General features: G+C 42.6%; 1 protein-coding gene across 4 annotated transcripts in view; it reads right to left on the reverse strand.

Annotated features, from left to right (window-relative positions):
• Window positions 1-21,413, reverse strand: part of SMURF1 (SMAD specific E3 ubiquitin protein ligase 1) — a 104,365-nt gene extending 82,952 nt beyond the window's left edge. For all 4 annotated transcript variants that reach the window (XM_074313461.1, XM_074313459.1, XM_074313462.1 and 1 more), the window contains exon 1: window positions 20,660-21,413. In XM_074313461.1, coding sequence (XP_074169562.1) covers window positions 20,660-20,714 — 55 coding nt within the window. In that variant the 5' untranslated portion in view covers window positions 20,715-21,413. The remainder of the gene's footprint in view (window positions 1-20,659) is intronic.
• Window positions 21,414-22,402: the final 989 nt, after the last annotated feature.

Here is a 22,402-nt window from a genome sequence, read left to right on the forward strand (position 1 = left end):
CAAACAAATGAACCTTTTAAAAAGAGCAAATATTGAAATAAAGTGGTAGTTACATAACGAAAACATGCTCATGGGAAGATTGTTGAGCCATGCTGGGTGGTGTGGCGGGGGGGTGGGGTGGGGGGCGGAGAACACTGAGAATGAGATTGTACACGTGTTTATCTAATAATGAAAGATGCTGGAATACTTTTTAGGAACACAGTTACACATTTCCCAAATATAAGGTTTATAAACAGTGTGACGCTTACATAACAGAAACGGAAAGGCTGTGAGAGTGTGTGACAACAGGCTGGTCCAACTACAGCGGCTGCCCAGCACGCCATCCCCAGGACCCGACTCCCCAAGTGCATGAAAGCCTGGGCTCCTTCCTCTTCCCACTTCAGATATCTCCAGTCTGGGGCCTTGGCACTGACAGGTAGGGGGGTCTCCATATGGAAAGGAGCCTTAAAACACCTTTTCAATGATTCAAGGAGAGAGAGGGAGATTGTATAAAATACCCATGATTATAGTCCAACAGCCTAGTTTCAACTTTCTCTTGACTCTAAAGATCTTCCAACTGTATTGCTATCCCTAAAAATTAAACGTACTGTTTTAGCTCCTGGCTCACTCGTCTCTGGGCACATTGACAGGGCTTGGACAAAAAGAAGTCCTATCATTATGCATTACTACCTACAACCTACAATTACAAACCAAACAAAGTGCTTGTTTTACCCACACTCCCTCAGACTGGCGATGGTTTGCCATTTCTGTCAGATCACCCACCACGAGATCACCCCTAATCTTTAAATTCATTACAGAAGCTTTGAGTGATTCTGGCTACAATAGCAGAAGGTTCCAAAGCAGCAGGGAGTGAGAGACAGTCCTTCCTTCCCTATCATCATTTCTAGAGCAGAAAAAAATAACAAAACTGGAAGCCCCCGGCAGCAACAGCTTTTGCAGTTTGTAACTTAATTTCAGGAAGTACTCTATGAAACCTCTGAAAAGAATCTAAATTTAGATCGAAGTCTTTCACCACCAATGCCAGCCTCTTTAACTGAGGAACCCACACGCAGCACACTGGGGGTGCGGGTGGGGGGACGGACAAGTATACAATACGTATAAATGTGTCATCATTGAGGAAAGTAAAGCTGGCACTCGTCAGGCCAAAGAAGTTTTCTTGGGGCATCACCAGCATCTTGATTCTCAATAAAGGCACAGTGACTACAAACCTTTAAGGGAAAGAAACAGTGAAATCAGGGAGGCAGATTTTCTTCAGAAGATTTCTGCTAAGAGAGCAAGAACTACTTTCTCTCTATACCAGGATGTCTGTATGGATATAACCCGGCATCGAGGAACTGAAACCAACATATTGTCTAAAGAGTCCTCCAACACTGAGTCAGACAGGAAGGAAAAACCATCTACTTGCTTACCGCTGCTACTTCCTCAACACCTCACTCTTCCCAAATGAGTGAATTTATACCTTTAACTCTGTGATAAATCACAGCAAAAGCAAAGGTGTGACTTGAGATTTATGACAATTAATAGGGAAATAATGCTCTTTTCTCTGCATCTTTTTTTACCTTGAAGAATAAGCCTGATCCACTGAAAAATTAATCTGACCCAATGTTCCCAAAATATAAAATATTACATATACTTGTTAAGAATATTTAACAGTCTATCCCACTTCATACTCCAACATGGTTCTATTTTGCAAGCCACATCTGTAGACAGGTTTCAGCAGATAACTGTGTAAGAGATAAAAAGAGTGAGATTTTCTGTTCTCGTAGACTCGCTTCCTCCTCTTCTCCCCACCCCCAATCAGCTGGGAAACATTCCCAGATTCTTCCCAAGCTTAGTTTGGAAGCAAAGCCCAGCCTTGATAAACACTCAGCCCAGGAAATGCTTTGGATGGTAGACCACTTAGAATACTTCGTTTGTCCGTTCCCAAGAGGTCTCTTTTCAAACTCTGTTTGATAGGCGGTTTGGCGGTTTTATATTTTCACTAAAACCTCCTGGAACATTGCTGAGAGATAAAATCATAGCAGTCTGGAAACTATACAAATGGTGGAGGGAAGCACCACACCCAAGGACAAGCTCCTCAAACTTCAGGGGAAAACTATTGTTCAGAGGAGCTCCCAACAGTACTTGCTCCTGTGGGAATTGGGGACGGGGGAGGGGAGCAGAGTCTCACTTCCCACTACCTGGGACACTGCCTGGCTCCTTCACAGTGCCACCCTGGTAGCTGCTGGATGCTGTTAGGACACAATGAAAACAACTACTGGAGAATGACCTGTTTTTTTTTATTTTGGAAATGCTCATGTCCTTGTTCCTGCACTGAGAACACTTGACTCAATCACGCTGATACCAAGCACACTTTTTTTTTTTTACATAATCATAATTTCACATCATTTCTCTTGTGTCCTTTGGACAACCACTGGCGCTGTATTTAGGTACCGTTCAAAATGTCTCCAAGACCCAACAATTATCTGTACGAGCAAATTCTCTCCTAAACTTGGGTCATAAACGTGAAGCCTCAGGAAAGCTAGCCCTTGCCAGATACTGGCCAACATCTGGGGGCCAACTTCATTTATTCCTTGCAACAACCTTATGAGGTAGGTATTGTCTGAGGCTTAAAGAGAAACGTGATTCGCCCAAGGCCACTGGTATGTGGAGGAATTGGGTCTGGTGCCTCAAGTGCACTCCACTGTCTCCAAAACCAGGCGAGAGTAGTCCCTACCTCGTAAGCTAATTGACAGGAGGAAATAATGGTAACTCATAACGACTGCTTAGTATAGTGTCTGCCTGGCAAGTAGTAAAAGCTTCAATAATTGACAAATATCTTTATCATTATTGCCTAAAGTCACTCATCTCCTGAGCAGCCACGCTGGAATTGGTGCCCAGGTCGATTGTACTCTAAGACCCATACGCTACCCACAGTGTTCACCTTATAATTCTACGGTCTAGAGGTTGCATACCTAACGTAGTTTCCACTAAAAAAGGCCAAAGGACAGAAGGGGCATTCCAAAGAATTACATCCCAACACTGAGGCTCTAAAACTACCATGTGTCAGACTCTCATTCTAGACTATTTTTGGAGCGACTCCAAACTTCGGGCATGGAGGTTGCACCGCCCCAGCGTAAGTGATCCAGGGCAGAGCTACGGGAAGATAAACACGATAAACAGGGCGGGACCTTCCACGGAGCTGCCTCCCCAGCCTCCCCAGCCAGGGCAACTCCCGCCCGAGCACTTTATGTTTGACCCAGTCTGCCCACAGAAAGATTTGAAACAGTCAGTACCTGACTGTAAATGAGAGGAGGCCCAGTGTCAAAAAGAAAAGAAAGAAAATCACTACACAAACACCAACTTATCATCAAGATGGGAGGAGCAGCAGTTGGGCCCCAAGGAAAACTCCTAAGGGGGTTTTAAGTGAGCGTGTTGCAACCAACCAGCAAGACAGTAAAGCGCGCATGCGGAGGAAGGGCCAACCCAACTTCCCCAGCGCCTGCTGCATTTTATCAGCACGTGCAACACAGTTTATACCTATAACATTTCACTTGCTTTACAGACCTACCGACTCTAGTTGGAATGGTTTTTCAAGGGTCAAATAGGGAATCTGATGTTAACTTTATAACAATGCATAGACTCCGTAAACAAATATTTCCTTCCTCTGATCTTTATCCCCTTCACCTGGCATATAGCAGTTGATCAATAAATGTTTGCTAAAAGAAACTTTGTGGACCATTTAGTCTATACTTGGCCCCAATAAAGGATCCTTGTAAAGCACCCTAGCAAGCCTACTATCTAGTATTTGCATAAACACAGTAGCAACACTCACTACTTTGTGAAGGGGCCTAATTTATTCCCTCATTAGAGGATCCTGTTCCCAAGTTCCTCCCAGCGGCGGCGGCGGCAGCAGCAGCAGCAGACATCACAACTAACTTCTCTAAGGAAGCACTTACCCTGCGCACACTTCCCAGCACTTTCCACAGCTAAAAGGGGCAAAGCCAGCACTGGAACCCCGGCCTCCAGTGCCCAGGCTAAAAGCCACTACGCGACTCCATTCACGGGCTCCTGTGCTACCTGCCTGCTGAGCACAAAAGAAGCCCTTCTACACAGCAGGCCTCCAAAATGAGAATTTTCATCTGACTTTCTGATCGAGTCTCCCCCACAGTCACCACCCCACCCAGACCGAGCCCAGCCTGCCTGCCGCTGAAGCTGTGCCCTTTATTCCCTGCCCTTGTCGGGCATCTCTTACGTGGCCCTGCCCTTCACACGGACACACCGGCTCCACTCTGTCTTTACGGATCTCCCACCTGGATCTTTCCAGAGCCACTCCAAATTTGGCCTCCCCAGAAGCTAGACTTCTCTGGGCCGCAAGGAGCTCCCTTTTCAATCTGGCACTTTTCTTACTGTGCTTAACTGTTTCTAGCGAATGTTTCACTTACTTTGTACTGTTAAGTTCTGGTAGAGATGATTATATTTTTCAATTCTCCTCTCAGCCTTAAGTATCCGGCTCAATACTGGGTGAAGCTAGTTAAATGGCTTTGGTGCTTATCCTCCTTTAGAAATAATTTGACTAGAAAATATCAAATTAGAATGCAAAAAATATGAACTATAAAGAATCAAGCTTCATTAAAATAAAAAATGCTTATTTTCCTTTATATTTTTCAATGGTACATAGTCTTTAAAAAGAAACTATAGGGGTGGCCGGCTGGTTCAGTTGGTTAGAGCGCAGTGAAGCAGTGCTCATAACACCCAGGTCACTGGTTCGATTCCCACAGGGGCCAGTGAACTGCGCCCTCCACAACTAGAGTAAAAACAATGGCTTGACTTGGAGCTGATGGGTCCTGGTAAAACACACTGTTCCCCAATATTCCCCAATAAAAATTATAAATAAATAAAATAAACTGTAGAGATATGCTACATTTATATAGTAACATATTGGGGTAAAATCTATTTCCCTAGTATTTGTTTATTTAAAATGATTATTCTCCAATTAGATGCCCTTTTTTTTTTTTTTTAACAAACTATGAGGTCATCTGACATCAATCAGGAGAGGCTGATAAAATGTAGAAACAAATTAATGCATCACAAGTGCATTCCTTGCTGTCACTACATATCCAACATAGGTCGGGCCTGGTGGGGCAGGCCGGGGCAGATGGGGCCTCTGCTCCACATAATCGTTCCGGAGCTCAGGCTGATAGTCTCCACAGTTCAGGGGGCCCCAGGCTCTTACTACTTCAGCCCCAGAGTGGGACAAATCACTTCCTCTCACAGTTCAGTAGCCAGAACCAATCATGTGGTCCCAGCTCACTGCAGGGCAGCTGGGAAATGTTGGAGCGCACACAGTCTCTGCCACAGAGGCAGCTCCGGAGGTACGAAAACGGAGCTATTATCCCTGATTAGGAGAAAAAAGCAAGATGCACAACAATGCACATAGTATGCTGTCATCTGTGCTAAAGAGAAAGGGAACAGAAAATCTCCTGAAGAATACAGGAGAAGCTAGTATTACTGTCGCAATAATAGTTACCTCTCTGGAGCCAACCAACAGGGACAGGGAGGAAGGAGGACTTATTTTTAATGGGTACCCTTTTACATCATACGCATTATCCATTTCAAAACCCCAAAATACGTTGTTTTAGGCTGTGATGTATACGTTTCATATCAATGAGTTGCTTTGGTTTTTTTTCTGAATAAAGTTCAGTCTATTCTAATATAAGAAACACCAAATCCTTGACTCATCCTGTCTGAAATTAAACACCTAGAGTAACACTGACATAATCACATCCTTTTGTAAAGCCTTGCTGAGAAATCTTGGACTGGCTTCTGTCTATTCTAAATATAAACATCACTACTACGCAGGTGATGAGAAAAGCACTTAACGTTGATAGAATGTCTCCTTTTGGAAATTATTTTCCTGTTATTTCGATTTAAGTACCATTTTCTAAAGTAAAATTCCTTTTCTAAAAGTATATTTTTTGTACTGTTAAGCTGAACCCTATACAAAACAAAATACAGCAAACAAGCCCTCCTGGGGTTTCTAAAAAGAAAACACTGCTGTTTCAGAATACATTAAAATATGGAATGCACTGAGATAGCCTTTTCCAAAATCATAACCAACACCCTCAAATAATATGCTTCACGTGCCAGATGTGCCAGAGGACAGCCTCTGGGGCTTCTGACAAGATAACCCAACAGCACATCTGCTCCACTCATGTGGGTATCTTCAACAAAAGTAGAATCCTGCTGCCATTCTGCTTATGAAGTAAGCCATAAATAATGCAGTAAGTAAACAGGTCAAGTCTCTAAAAAGACTTCCATAATCCATACAAAAAACAAGAGAAAAAAAAAACCCACTCAGGCTCATACTATCCCATTCACAACATTCTAAATACCAGGCTCCAAGAGAAATAGCACTCTAGCAAGGTTATGTGATATCCTTACTGGTTTTACTTCTAAATTTATACTAAGCATATGACATGGCAACTTTTTACTACACCGAGTTGGTACATAAACAGCCTGTGACTATGTCTCCAGCTCTACAATACACTGTCCACATTTATATTTTAATGGAAAGTCAACTACCACTCATTGCTTTCAAATATCAGGATTATGCTTTCTACACTGAACATGTTTGGGTACCAAAGGCGTTTTCCTCACCAGGCTCTCTACCAACAACTTGGGCTATTGTAAAAGGTTACGGGCACTATCATTTAACCTGCCTTTAGCTTCCCAATAGGCTTACTCAACCAATATTAATGCTTTCCAAAAATGTATCTCAATTGTCTTCTAAATCGCTGAGGTAAAGCAAATAACCAAAGTTGCAAAGCTTGTCATGGATCCTGTATCATCCATTATTAAACCTATACGATGATCAGTATTACATTGTCAATATTGCAACACACAAGACCAAATCCAACACTAAGTTTAGGACAAAAAAGAAAATGAAAAGAAACTTTAGATCACACTGTGTTGTGTTTAAACTAAAGACAGATGGCATTAATTTGTGGGTATGCAAACAATTTCCAGGACTTTCAAGTCAGAGACAGCCATAATTCCATATATATCACTGATTTTAAGACACACTTTTTCATATTTTAACATCTCTGAAATCTTCAAATGAATCCTGTGTTATACTGTAATTACTGGTGTTTTTAGTGGTACATAAAACAATGGTGTGACTTTCAATCAAAGTCAACTTAGGTTCATTGAACTATGACAGATATATTAATTCAAAGCCTTTATTATAGGGAAGGGTTGGTAGTCATCTATCTAACAAAAAAATTATACTCTTGCATAAGAACCAATTTTTTGCTTTCTATACAACCTGAATTAAATTTACAAACAATTAACCATGTACTTTCTTAAAATACCCTATTATCGCTAGAGAAGTGATGTAAGAATGTATTCTTACAATCTGAATTTTTGTTTAAATCTTAGTACTGAAATAATCCCAAATAAAACAACACTATACAACAGGACAGAAACATTCGAAAATACATATTGATGATGAAATTTGTTGGGGTGAGCTCACATATAAAGCTACCATTCCTAACTCTTGGCAAAAATGTTTGGCACTTTTACAAAAATACATCTTTTGCTTCATACTTCTACAAAGAAGGCATACTTCTTTTTCAGAAGTTCATTAAATGGTAGTTTACCACCCTTCCACTCTGCATACACAAAGCTAGCATTATACATTTTTAAAAAAATGGTATTGTCTAATTGTAAGTTGCCTCCCTACCATCCATTTTCCTGTTCCCTTAAAGCTCCTGTCCTGTATGTTGGGTGGGACTAACACCAGTACTAGATTCCAGGATGGGTTTTAAATGTCCAACCAGCACATCCTACCATCCTGGCCACAGTGGTTGGTTCAGAGATGCACATGTGACCCACCTTAGGCCAATCAAACAAGAAGATTCATCTCCAGGACTTCGATTCCAGGAACGAGCTGTTCGGGAAGCAGACTCTTACCATCTGTACTGGTTAAAAGCTAGAAGCAAAAAGCCAGGAGAAGTGCTGGTAGCGACCTTCTGATCACAAGAGAAAGAGACAAGAATGGCTCTGGGGTCACAGCACTGAGAAATGGAGAGAAACCAGGTTCTTGCCATGCTGATGGAATTACTTTTGGATTTTCAGTTGATTAATGAATTAATCAATTAATTCATTTTTGGGGCTGGGGGAGAAGAGGAACAATGTATTTCCAGGACTTTATTAGGGAACAGTGTGTTTTTCCTAGGACCCATCAGCTCCAGGTCAAGTTGTTGTCCTTCAATCTTAGTTGTGGCGGGTGCAACTCAGCTCCAAGTCCAGTCGTCGTTTTCAATCTTTAGTTGCAGGGGGCGCAGCCCACCATCCCATGCGGGAATCAAACCGGCAACCTTGTTAAGAGCTCACGCTTTAACCAACTGAGCCATTCGGCCGCCCTCAGTTAATTTATTGAATAAAATTCTTTTTATTGAGCCAATTTAAGCTAGGTTTTCTGCCAATTACATCTGAAACATCCCGTGTTTTTTTAAACTAATAACAATAAATGTGGTATTGTTAATGTAACATAAAAGTGAAAAACTGAAATTGGCTGAAGAATTTCAATGAACACCCCAATGACCTAACCTGAGCTTTTAACTATCTTTATTATCTAAGAAAGAGACAAATTGTGGTCTGATGTTCCCATCAAGACTATGAGGAGTATTAAGGGACTTGGTAGGAAAGATTCCAGATAAGGAAATGTTCTGACTACTTATCACAGCATTACTAAGGACCTATAAAGAGATAAGCAAAAAGGGAAGAGCATATGCCTTTGCTGAAAAAGGCCCTTTCTGCTACAAACTACCATCCAAGAGACTTAAAGAGAGAGAACAGGCTGAAGACAGGGAGGGCGGTGGCAGACTGGGCAGGAGAGAGACTGTGGGGTAGGGTGGACGGAAGAGTCTTGATCCCCAGGCATCTGAAGACCTGACACTCTTGTTAGGTATTCTCATCCTGAAAACTGGAAATGTCATTCAAGATGCGCAAAAAGCATCCTGAGTGAGGGGTCAGTGAATGATGTCCCTCGATTCCAACCAGTTATTTCCAATGGCCCTGAGGGAGAGGCCAAAGGGACAGCCAGGGAACCAAAGGCAACAAAAATGGGCCAAAATTCTAGACTTGAGAACATTTCAGGCTTTGGTTCAAACCCATGGAATTGCCCAGAAGCTGAGGAGAAAGCAGACTCGGTGTGGTGGTGTTATGTGGTCAAAGAAACCCCAAGTCTGGCTGACGACAGCCTGTGACTGCCCAGTCCCCAGGCCTCCTAAATCATAATGTGGCCAAAAAGGAGTGGCCTACTAAGACACGCTGCCTTGGGGATGGGCGTCCTCCAACAGGACATGGGAGAGAGTGACACAGGAGGCCAGAGAGGCAGACAGGGCAGAATCAGAAGGGGTTTGATTTCATTCTGAGTAGGAAGCCACTAGAGGAGCTTAAGGAAGAGAACGACATGGTCTGATTTATGCTTTGAAAAGATTTGAGATGGCGAACAGACTAGTGATTGCCAGGGGTCCCAGGAATGGGGGCCAGGGGGTGGCTGTGGCTATAATGGGACAGCACAAAGGAGCTTTCTGGTGTCAGAACACACGTTGATTGTGCTGGTGGTTATACAAATCTAGACGTGAGGACACTGCACAGAACTCTACACACACACACACACACACACGCGCGCGCGCACATGTAAGTGGTGAAATCTGAATACACCCAGCGTCGACTGTCAGTCTCCTGGTTTTGATATTACACCGCACTTACGCAGGATGATAAAAATGGGGGAGGCTGAGTGAAGGGCACAGGACCTTCCTGTGGATGTCTCTGCGACGTCCTGCGAATCTATAATTACTTCAAAATTAAAGTTAAAAATATATTTTGTATAGTTGAAAGTTACTGAGAGTACATCTTAAAAGTTCTCATCACGAGAAAATTTTTTTTAAATATGTAAGGTGATGGTGTTAACTAGGTTATTATGGTGAACATGTACAAATATTGAATCGTTATGCTGTACACCTGAAACTAATGTCGTATGTCAAGTATACCTCATTTTAAAAATAAATTTAAAAAACTGAAAGCATGAAAAATCATACTTAAACAAATCGTAAGATAATGCTCATAATATTTGACCCATAAAATATAAGTTATTTTATTTGGGGCTTTAAGGGAGAACAAATGTGTTTATGATAATAAAAGATTAAATAAATAAAACTCACATGGTGAGTGTGTGAAAAGTATGCATCTATTTCTCTTTAGACCAAATATATTAAATTTAGGTTTATAATCTAGTAGTCTATATAATTGTCTCTGTTCATAGTATTTTAATACGGTACTAGTCATTTGAAAACAAAACAAGTTTGAATCTACATAGGAGATTTCAGGAAGGAAACTTGGTATGTAGACAAAACGTTATTTAAGTAATAAATTAGAAACTACTCACAAAAACAAGTTTTTAAGATTTTGACTAAAATTCTTGCTACCTTTTTACATTACATCCAAATACAGACCTAGATTTTTTTCTATATAAACACATTTGCTAGCGGCTGGCGTGGGCGCCAAAAATCTTGAGTTTTAACAAGCCCCTGGTTTGATTCTGACACGCACTCGGGTAAATCATTCATTCTCGACAGAGAGTATTCCCGAGAAGGGTGGTGAACCTTGTCTCTCGGAAGAGGAAAAAACCTTGGGTATCACAATGTTTATACCAAAGCTATAGCCTGCGTAAAATAAACAAACAAACAAATTTAAAAATAAAAGATGTCTATGGCTACCATTTAATGCTATGGATTGGAGATGAGTCAAAGTAGAAGCAAAACCATGCCACACCCACCAAAAGTGTTAAAATGAAAAAGAAAACACCAAGGTTGGCAAAGACATGGAGCAACTGGACCTCTCATACACTGCTGTATAAGCACTTTGGAAAAGTGTTTGGCAGTTTTGTTCAAGGTGACCACCTGTCCACTCTGTGACCCAGCACTGCCATTCCTAAGTATACACCCAACAGACGTGCATACACATCCTCTCCATAAGACACACACGTGACTGTTCATAGCAGCCCCAACTAGAAACTACCCAACTGTCCATCATCTGGTAAAGAGACCAATTACGGCATACTCACATAATAGAACACTACTCTGCAAAGAGGATGAATGATACACAACCACACACAACAATATTGGTGAATCTCACAAATATAATGTGGAGCAAAAGGAGCCAGTCATGAAAGAATGCATGCTGTATGATCCACTGATATGAAATTCAAAGCAGGTTGTTGTAAGTCAGGACAGTGACTCTCTTCGGGGGTAGGGGTGGGGGGTGAGGGTGTAGAAACTGGGAAGGAACTTGTGGACATTCCAGGTACTGGTAACATTCTATTACCTGACCTAGGTCAGGGTTTCTCCAGCACTACTGACATTCGGGACCAGACAATTCTTTGTTGTGGGGTCTGTTCTGCGCACTGTAGGAGGTTTAGCAGCATCGCTGGCCTCTATACGCTAGATGACACCAGCATCCATAAAGTTGTGACCGTCAAAAACGTCTCCGGACATCGCCAAATAAACATCCCTTGGGAGGCAGAAGTGCCCCGCGTTGAGAACCACTGACCTAAGATATAGTTACACAGGTATGCTCAGTTTATAAAATAGCAATAAAATGGACACTGCCCTTGCCTGTATGTATGTGATATTTCAATAAACGGAAGCAGGAAAACCATTTAGGAGATGACTACTGCAGGCAGCCAAGTGAGAGGTGACTGCCTAGGACTAGGGGGCCACAGTGGAGATGGAGAGAAGCAGACAGATTCAGGATGTGTGATACAGGGTAAAAGTCGGCAACTTCTAGCCGATGAGAGAGGAGACTCCAGGAAGACACCAAAGTTTTGGTCTGAGCAACTGACTGGTTGATGATGTCACTACGATGGGGCAGACTAGGGTCAGAGCATCTTGGGGAATGACCATGGGGGGTGGGGGGATAAAATCATGAGTTATCCGGAGGCAACCAGCATGCTGTGCTCCTGTACTAGACAAGCTCTGGACTGTAACGACTACTGTGTATTTCCCATTCTCGGCTCAATCAGTAGTCTTCAGTTTGGTTTCCTGATCTCTCTCCACCATTGTACACAATTAAACTTGCCACTGGCCACCCCTAAATCATCAGACCATGAGAAGCTCCACGTTACCCTGACAAAGACACCTGGCCATCCTCACCCCTGCTCCTGGAGCTGAAGCTCAAGGCAGTGGACAGAGAAGCCGAGGGAGGAGGGGCACCAGCATGGAGAAAGGGCAATTCTAGCAAGTCACGTTCCCTCTCTACCTCAGAATGAGCCCAAATTCATCCTTAGTAACATCTCTGAAATAAATAACTAATCTTTTAGCAGGCTGGTTTGGGTTGCAAGTAGCATTTAAATTAACAAGGGCAAGAAGTGTTTTTTCGAGCAAGAGATGATCACAGCTTGAACTGGGATGGGGGCAACGGACTCGAAGAGAAGACACAGTGCAGATAAAGTGTGGTGGCCGAAATGAGAGGCCTTGAGGGTAAATTAGATATGAACAATGACAATGAGTCTTCACTTTTGGTTTGAACAACTTGGTAGATTTAATGAAGTGGGGAAAATTGGGGAAAGGGAGGATTTGGGGGAGGAGGAATCAAGAAGATTATCTTAGACACGTTAAGGTGTTTACTAGACATATTTGGGGGAGAACAGGAACGTCACGTTTCCAACCCTGCAAAATTATGGAGGGAAAAGAGGGCTACCTTATCCCCCAAAAGCTTGTCTAATATTGTGACTGTGAATTATCCTCACTAAAGCCTAACAAGAGTTAAATCGATGTCCCACAAGTAAACGTGAGCTTCTCCTGCACATGGTTATTGATTTTTGTAAGGCATGTGAATTTATTATAGTTGGATTATGTGTGATTCTGAGTATTTTTAATCTGCACATGAAATGGTTATCCATCTAGGAAACTATCCTTTTTTCTCCTATAAAATGTGCTTTTAAATAATAAAATTGTATACTAGCATGTTTTATTTCTTTTTTAACCCAGAAATAAAAACACATGAGAGAAAAAAAAGAAAACCCAAACCTTTTAGAGTTTGGCTTGATATCTTGGCTCAAGTAAGGAAATGTGTAGGAGAAACTCTTTGGAAACTATGAAACAATCTAAGATATAAAGTGTTAATAATACTGACATGTATAAACAGGCATCAAGCAATTCTCAAATGTATAATTTGCAGGTAATATATGTAGAAACATAATCCAGTAAAATTTAGGATTTTTATCCCAATCACCTACGAGGAAGAAAAGGCAATAAATTCCCACTGGTTACAACTTTTTCTACTTTTACAGAAAAAGCAAGAGATAACCCCAAGTAACATTCCAGATCAATGATATAAACCAGCACCACTATTCAGAATCAAGACCCCCGTCTTTCAAAAGACTCACCATAGAATGTAGGTCTAAGCAGGACCAGATTTCTGAATCTGGAAAGAATCATTTGAGCTTACTTTAATATCATGTTGGAACTTTTTTTTTTTTTTTGGAGGGGGGGTGTATCTCAGTATCAGAATAAACATTCTCTGGAAAAATAAGTTTGTTCAGACCTATAGAGAATGCAGAGTATTTTACTCTTCCTGGTAAGGAAATATACATATACAGGGGTATATGCCCTTAGATACTATTTCAGCTCTTTGAAATATTATTTGGCACAACTATTTTGAATTTTCAGAACACCTACTTTTGAAAACAATTACTACTGGCAATTAATGTACTAGTTGCTCTAAGAAACTCGTAAGAGCCGTAGATTCTTGAGAAGAAATCTATGCTCAAGAAGGGGAGGGAAAGGGGGTAGATTAAACAATACAAAAGGAATACAGTGAAAACAAGTTTCTTTCCCATGGACCCTCCGGTTCCAATTCTCCTCCCCAGAGGAAAACAATCAAGATTTTCAACAGTATCCTCACAGTGATATTCTATACAAATACATCTATAAATTTCCCTTTTATTTTTTGTTTTGTTTTACTATTCAAGTAGTAGGTAAAATATCAACTCTTCTGAAACATACTTTCCTTCTCCCATTCAATAGTATATATCTTAGAGAATGCTTCATATCAGAAAATAAAGTACGAGCTTATTCTTTTAAACAGCTACACATCCCTGGGGATATACCATAATCTATTTAACTAATTCTCTACTGATGCACATTTAGGCTGTACTAAGTCTTTTACAATTTGTAACAATGCTGCAATAACTTTGCACCTAAGAAGTCACATAAATGTGGGAATGCATTTATAAGAAAAATTCCTAGGGGCAGAATTATTAGATCAAAGGGTATAGACATTTATTATCTGCTAGTACAAAACTGTTCTCCTTACTCTACTGCATCAACTTACATTCTCCACCAACAGGACAAGAGTTTCTGCTTTTGTACACCTTTGTCATCATGACACTTTCAAACTCTCTGGTCTCTGCCGATCTGCTACATGAAAAACTGTTTCACCTTTAGTTTTAATATTGATATTTTGTTTTGAAAACCATTTTCATTCTGGTCTGTTAATTGTTCCTATTCTTTGCCAAATAGGTGATTGGCCTTTTTCTAATATATTAAGGAAGCTAGACTTCCATTTTCATATAGATTGCAAATTGTTTTTTCTAGTTTGTCTTTGCCTGTCAATTTTTATCCATTTTATTTTACTATGGAGAAATTTTCTAACGACTAAAGTTTTCTTATTGTTTATAATTATTTTTCAGCTGATTCTTTTGGATTTAAGATATAAAATCATACCATACCAAGTAATAGGCAATTTTGCTTTCTGCTCTCTTTTTTTAGTTATTAACAACTGTGACAGTGTACACCCCTGTATTGTCCCTGATTTTAATGGAATGCTTCCAAGGTTTCCTAATTAAGGATGATGCTGGGTTTGGCTTGTAACACTATTTCTCTAAGGAACTTTCTGAATGCATAGAGAATTTACCAATTCGTTCCTGAGGATTATTTTCCCATGTTTACCAGCAGGTTCTGTAGTTTTTCTTCAGTGTCAAAGTGCATCATTAGCGTTAGCATTTACATGGAATAAGAAGTAACAGGAATCTAGGACTCTGGATTTACCTTGTGCTACTCTATAAATAATTCAAACTTATCTTGCATTAGTGATAGAAAAACTGAGTCATGAAAAGATTGTAATTCCACCCACCCCATTTCTTCATTGTGGCACTTTTCTGACTTAGAAGCAGAATTCAGACTTTCTGATTCCCAATCCAGTGTTTAAGCCACAAGAAAGCACAGTGGCCTTTGGAGAATTCTGCGATGCCCAACACACGAGGAAGAAAGCAGGCTGCTGTCTACAGCCCTCAGCTTCACAACGTTCCCTTCCAGCCTCCTGAAAGCAACCTCCAAGTTGGACTCAGGAGTTTCAAACATCTGAAATGCATCACCCAGCAGCCGGCATAATAGGTTCACGCTCGGTGATACATGATGTTGCTGACATTCCTCAGCCAATTAGAATTCCTTTCAGCTGCAATGGAGGTGAACACAGCTGGAAGTACCGAGTGGGGCGCATCCCCAGCAGCACTGATTGTACATTATTTAAGCCGTGTTGGAAAACAATACAGAGATTTTTTCCCCCTTTAATGCAGAAATACAGAAACAACATTCCACTTAGTTTAAATATCTAAACGGAGTAAATTGCATCTGTAGACACAACAGTAATTCCAACATTTTAAAGATTTGCCTGATCCACATGGCGAGAGGCTTTTGTTTTGCCAACACAGCCCTGCAGCTCTTCTTTGACTCGAGTGGCCTTAGGGACTGGTCAACTGGAGTTGGAGTGTCGTGGACAAGAAGCCAATTTAAGTTTGGGGCTTTCTCTCAATAAAATTCACCTACAACAAGCCAATCAGTAATTTAAGTTGTTCAGTGACCTCAAAACACACATTTTTTTCATTCTCTATTTGTTAAAAAATATTTAACCTCTAAAATGGTTTTGAAATTTGATCCAAATAAGAATCCTAAAAGTTAGGGTTTCTTAACTAAAAACTACCAAATTATTTCATCCATTTCGGAAGGTCTTTTGAACGTCCCTTTCAGCACTCACTAAAATGCACAACTCAGCTATTTTAACTTTTAACCAGTGCCCACAAATGTGTTACACAACAACCAGTCTAGTTAACTGGATCATTGAGCTGATGTTGAATTATTATGGGTGAGTCTTTTTTTATTATTATTATTATTCATGAGGAAATACATTTTGAAGAAGTAACTCAGCCCCCAGAACCTCCCTGGGTTACCCGATGTTCCACACTAGAACCTGACAAGGTGACCAAATAGAAAAAATGAAAATTTGTAAAAGAGAAGGAAAACCTCGAAGTCCAGACACCACTCTAATGGTTGCAAAAATAGGAGTTTTGAACTTTGACAAATAGACTTGAAGTCAAAATTGTAATTTGATAAATCAGAACTACTGTAAAAATACAGACAGAAGTAAAGTATATGAGATATTTCATTTCTCAAACCTGTTAGGTGTGTCAAGAAAAATAAAAAGAAAGAAAATGGATTTTTAGAAAAGGGTTTTCTAAAGACAACACAAATGTGATCAAATCACAAATGAAATCAATACTAGAACCTGTATTTGGCAGTATATGACTCCTTTTAAAGTATAATTGTAGTTTAAGTTTTGTAGTAGTATTTGATTGAACCCATCCCACATCCTTAGATAATTCAGTTCAAAGAAGTGTCTCAACCTCATAAACTTGAGGCCAACCCTGAGGAAAACACACAAACTCACGCATAGCACATGAAATTCCATCTTATCCGAGTTAGTTGTTAAAAGTTTGCCTGCCTTACATAGGGAGGTTCTTTACTAGGAGAAATTGACAAAAGCAACACTCTTAATAGATTTATCTTTTTAAAGAGAAACATAACTATTTTGAATCAATTAGGTCACCTGTTACTGATCAATTAAACTTATTTACAGTTATTACTACGACTATTTCTCTCCAAGTTGCATCATCTGAATGCCAGAACACAAGTCATTCTCACATCATATGTGCTACAACTTTAAAAACAGCCTCCATTCCCAAACGCTACCACGGAAGGTCTCTTCCCGCCCCACCCCCGAATTGGAATTAGAATTTTTCTCTCTTCACAATACATAGTCATGCTCCAAAACATATAAAAACACAAGGAGGTCTGAGAGATTTCAAGGCATAAAAGCACAAAAAAGTTTAGTCATTTGGTGTTTCAACTAACTGGTTAACATTAGAATAAAATTTAATTTGAAGAGCACTGTGGAACACTTAGAGCTCAAAATTCCACTCTTTTACCCAAAGTGGCCTAAATAACATATCTGGGATTCATTTGTGTACCACATAAGAACAAAGTTTTTGCAAATCCTGCTTGAATTTAAAATGAAAATGTTTCTCAAGTGTTTGATTTGCCAGTGAACTCTAAAATGTCTGCAAGATAATGCTCTTTAACAAAGATCATTCGACTTTGAACATATTGTGCCCCCCAACCTACCGAAACCTTTACAAACTATTATCCTGCTAAAAAAACATAGACATTCATTAAAATTATATTCTTTTATATATAAAGACTCAAACATTCTGTTTAGGCCAGGTTTCCAAAGCAGTTCAGCATACTATCCAATAGTTTTTTGTTTTTGTTTTTTGTTTTTTAAAAACGGGGTTCCACAGGAAGAAAAAAAAAGGAAGAAATCATAAATGTAATCAATACATGAAAGTAACGCTTGGCATCAAACATGAGTCCTGTGTTTTAACACAAATTTCTGAATATCAGGATCGAGCCCTAATAGAAAGTACAAGCACCCAATAGTAATTTGGAATAAGCCAAATTGATAGATCCTGTGAGGAGAATTAAAGAATGCTATAAAAGGAGTTGAAATCTCATTTTTCATGAGGAAACTGAGACTCAGAAAGGTTATATAAGTTGTTCCATACTACGCAGTTTATGGCAGATCTGACCAAAATTGAGTCTCTTAATTCTAAATCCATCGTTCTACTTACCACCAAATACAACTCTAGACCCGAAAGTTCTAAATGCTCTAACTCCAATATCCTCATATTTTGCATTGAATTACGCTGTGTGCTATTCACTAGTTAGAATAGCTCTCATTTCTAAACGTCATTTGTTCAAGTATCACACGTGGAAATAAACTCTGAAACCTGTAACAACATGAGTATACGACTTTTGAAAGATGTCTATCCAACTTGCCAGAAGTAAAGAAGATATTTCAAACTTCCCCTGGCAACATAAAGATGAAGCCAAAACCTAGCCTATCTTCAACAAAATATCTAGCTCCAACGTTTCCACGTAAATTAACAGACAACTGGCATCACGTGTGTCTGCAATCATCCCTAAACTCTCAATTCTATTGCAGGGATGACCACAGTCACAGATCCTCTCTTATCACCAATAACATTAGCTGCGAGAAAGGGAAAGGTGTTTCGAAAAGAACACTCATCACCTGATCCTTCACTACCAAGTGATATTAAAACCCTTTAAAGAATTTCTACATCTATGACATATAAATTCCTGAATCCAAAAATAATTTGAGAGAACAAACAAAGTCTTCCCTTTCATGAGGAAAAGCCCCATCCAGACCTGACTACTAGGATTAATACATATACACCGGACACAAACATTGTAATTAAAATCTATTCCTTCTAATATATTAATCACATTTCCACCAAAACTCACAAAATCAGTTACTTTTTCTTTTAACAAGAAAACTGAAATAAATCCGATGTCAATTATAGGTTACTTTGTAAATGAAAGCCAAATTAAAGTTGTCAGTAATTAAAGTTTTACAAGCATTGCAAAGTTAAAAATGTGGCTTTTATATAACCATAAAAATAACAATGTATATGCATCTATAAAATGAGAAGTGTTTCCTACCAGATCCAGAATAAAGGGTTATGTTTCTCCAGAAGTAAAGATCCCTGGGATATGCCTGTTACTTTACAAAACCAGGATCTGGGTTTGGGTCTGAATCATCTGATCCGGTTATATTATCTGATCTTAACCTGGTTTGACATCTTTATATATAGATCTAAAACAAATTATATCCCTCCTCTTGAAACAAAAGATGGATCACGCAACCATGGACTTTCAAAGGAAATTTTAGTTAGAAAACAATCACCCATTGCTGTTTTCACGGATTTTACTGATGTAAATCATCAGTATTTAGGGCTATGCATCTGTCATGAAGTGTCCAAACCGCTCACTGTCTCTTTGAAAGGGGATCTGATTTTGGAGTCCTCACCAGACTGCCACTGAACAGAAAAATCCTGGGGAAAACCCCTTACAGGGATTAGCCTGAACTTTTTATTTCCTTTTCAGAGCTGGAAATAATTCGCGTTTGGAAAGTCCCCCAGCAGAACAGTATTTGCAACACTACAATCTGGCCTCAGCTATGAATTGAAACTGGGAGACGAGCAGCCGCCCCGTAATGCTGAAGAGAGTGAGAAAGAGCAGATGAGGGTGCAAACGGGTCCAGGGCCTCTGGAGCCCGCTAGCGAGGGGCACCTCCACCAGACGCCGTTGGCACCTACACACATCCAAACCACCACGTCGCAGGCCCACAGCAGAGCTTAGCGCTCACCCTTGAAGGTGGCACTACAGAGCCACCCAGAAGGTACCGGCATTTCATTGAGACTAAATGAGAGTGAATCAAGGAGCCTGCGCTAGTGCAGCTACCTACCATAGCCTCCAGTGTGTGGGGTGGGGGTGTGGGGAATCAACGCCCAATCGAGGCTTAAGGAGGGGGGGCGGGGGGCGATGGTAAAATGCAATGCAGTAAAGGAAAGCATGGAAGAAGCACAGTCAAGAGTAGATAGTGGCCTGGCCAGAGTGAGAAAGGAAGTGGACTAGACTGAAACGGTCTGAACCAGAGGGGAAGTGAGAAGAGACCCGGGAGAAGCTACAAGATAGGATTGAGGAATTCGAGGCTGAAGGAAAGGGTGGAGGCCGCGAGACAGAAGCAAGGGGGCGGGGCTGGAGCTAGGCGAGGGCGGGGCTAGGGAGAAAATGAGGGGCGGAGTTCAGGAGGAAAGTGAGGGGGCGAAACTAGGGGAGAAGAAAGGGGCGGGGTCAGGAGGGGAGAAGCAAGGGGGCAACAGGGTAGAGGGGAAAGCAAGAGAGAGGATGGGAAAGGAGTGACAAGTGGGAGCGGGCAGGAGGGAGAAGCGAGGGGAATGGTCTGGGGAGAGACAGGGAAGCCAGAGAGGATGGGAAGGTGGTGAGAAGAGAGGGGCGGGGCCAGGAGGGAAAAGCGAGGGGGCAGGTGAGGGGAGAGGAAAGAAAGCGAGGGGAGGAGCCAGGAGAGGAGAAGCAAGGGGACACGGGGGAGGAAAAGGTGGAGAACAAGGAGGATGGAGGGGAGCAGCGAGGGGGCAGGTGGGAGGGAGGAGGGAAGCGAGAGGACGGATGGGGGGGGCTATGAAAACCGAGGGGGCGGGGCCGGGGAGAAGCGAGGGGGCGGGGCCGGAGGGAGAATCGAGGGGCACTCGCCCAGGGGGGTGACGAGGTCCTGGGACAACGGCCGGCGTGGGGGAGGGCCACTTCAGCAGGGCGCTCCGCGGGAAATTCCGGGCCGTGCGGGGTGCCAGTGGGCGCTGCGGGGGGCAGTGTGGGCCTCCCACCCGCCGTACCTGTCAGACGGATCTTGATGCTGGAGCCGTTCCTGCGCGTCCCGGGGTTCGACATCTCCCGCCAACGATCGTGCAGCCGCGGATCCAGCGCCGCCGCCCCCCGGCCCGGCCCGGCCCAGCCCCGCCGCCTCCTCAAGGTTACGGCTCCGGGCTGGGCGTCGGGGTCCGAGCCGGGACACAAACTCCGCAGCCCAGGCGTCCGGGCGGCGGGCGGATGGTCGAGCCGGAGGATCGGCGCTCCACCCGGCGCCCCGACCCTCGCTTGCTCCCAGACCAGTCTAGTCCGGAGCCGCCGCCTCCACCACCTCAGAGCCGGACGCTCGCCGCCCTCGCCGCTTCCGCCGCCGCCGCCGCCTCCCGGAGCCGCGCGCGCCCCCGCCGTCGTGCCGGCCCGGCCCCGCGCGCGCGCCCGGCCCGTGCGCCCCCGCGCCTGCGTGCGTGCGCGTCCCCGCGGGAGAGGCGGGGCGCGGCGCGCCGCGCGGCTGCATTGCCCGCCCAGCCTCGGGCATGCGGGGTCTGGAACCTGTGGTCTCTGCTTCCTGCTCCCCCCAGGCCGGGGGCCACTTCGCTGGGATTCCGAGGACGCGGTCGGGGCCCGGAGTCGGAGAGCGCCCCGGAACCCCGCAGCCGAGGCCCGTGCAATGGGCTGCAGGGTTGCGGAGACGAGGCCGCTGGCGGTCAGCGCCAGGGTTGCCCCGAGGCGGGCGGGCGGGACGGCGCGGCCCGCGTATGGTCGCCTTCGGTTTTCGACACAGTCTGGGAGGAAACCTACTTTCAGATGCGACGCTGAGGTTCAGAGAACCGAATTGATTTTCCAGGTCTCTGACTCAAGGCTCCGGGCTCCTGATCATTATTGAAGTGATGGTTACATGAACCCGTGGCCTGTTACTACACCAAGCACCTTCCACAAATAGGCAGTGTTTTCTCTCCCTCTTTTTTATTTTATTTTATTTATTTTATTTTAGGCTTTTAGATAATGCAATTTCAAGGGAGTGACTTCTCAAAGAGACAAAGTCCTCTAAATGTGTTTGTAACTAGTGCTCTGTATTGACCTGTAACAAAGTTGCCAGAATCACAGGAAATGCCACATTTGGACAAAGTGAGCAAGATTCGGAAGAAGGATAAAGTGGAGAGGGAGATGTTTGTTATTATCCAGTCTGCATAGAATTTAACCAAACAAAACGTCTGTACAGCCTGTGTTTCCCTGCCTTCTGCTCACATTTCCCTTCCCAGAGTTGCCGTATAGAACTAGAAAGTTCATGATGCCTTCTCCAACAAACCACGTCCTCTCTCAACCTGTTATAGAGGGGAAATAATTTGCTCTTCGGAAAAGCTGGGTTAGTTTATCAAACTTTTTTTTTTTTAATTGGGGAAGGGGAACAGGACTTTATTGGGGAACAGTGTGTACTTCCAGGACTTTTTTCCAAGTCAAGTTGTCCTTTCAATCTTAGTTGTGGAGGGTCCCATTCAGCTTCAAGTTGTCCTTTTAGTCTTAGTTGTGGAGGGCGCAACTCAGCTCCAGGTCCAGTTGCTGTTGCTAGTTGCAGAGGGCACAGCCCACCATCTCTTGCGGGAGTCAAGGAATCGAACTAGCAACCTTGTGGTTGACAGGATGTGCTCCAACCAACAGCCATTAGGGAGCTCAGCGGCAGCTCAGCTCAAGGTGCCGGGTTCAATCTTAGTTGCAGGGGGCGCTGCCCACCGTCCCTTGTGGGAGTCGAGGAATTGAACTGGCAACCTTGT

This window comes from Rhinolophus sinicus, linkage group LG10 (genome assembly GCF_036562045.2).
Source record: "Rhinolophus sinicus isolate RSC01 linkage group LG10, ASM3656204v1, whole genome shotgun sequence".
Classification (NCBI taxonomy): domain Eukaryota; kingdom Metazoa; phylum Chordata; class Mammalia; order Chiroptera; family Rhinolophidae; genus Rhinolophus; species Rhinolophus sinicus.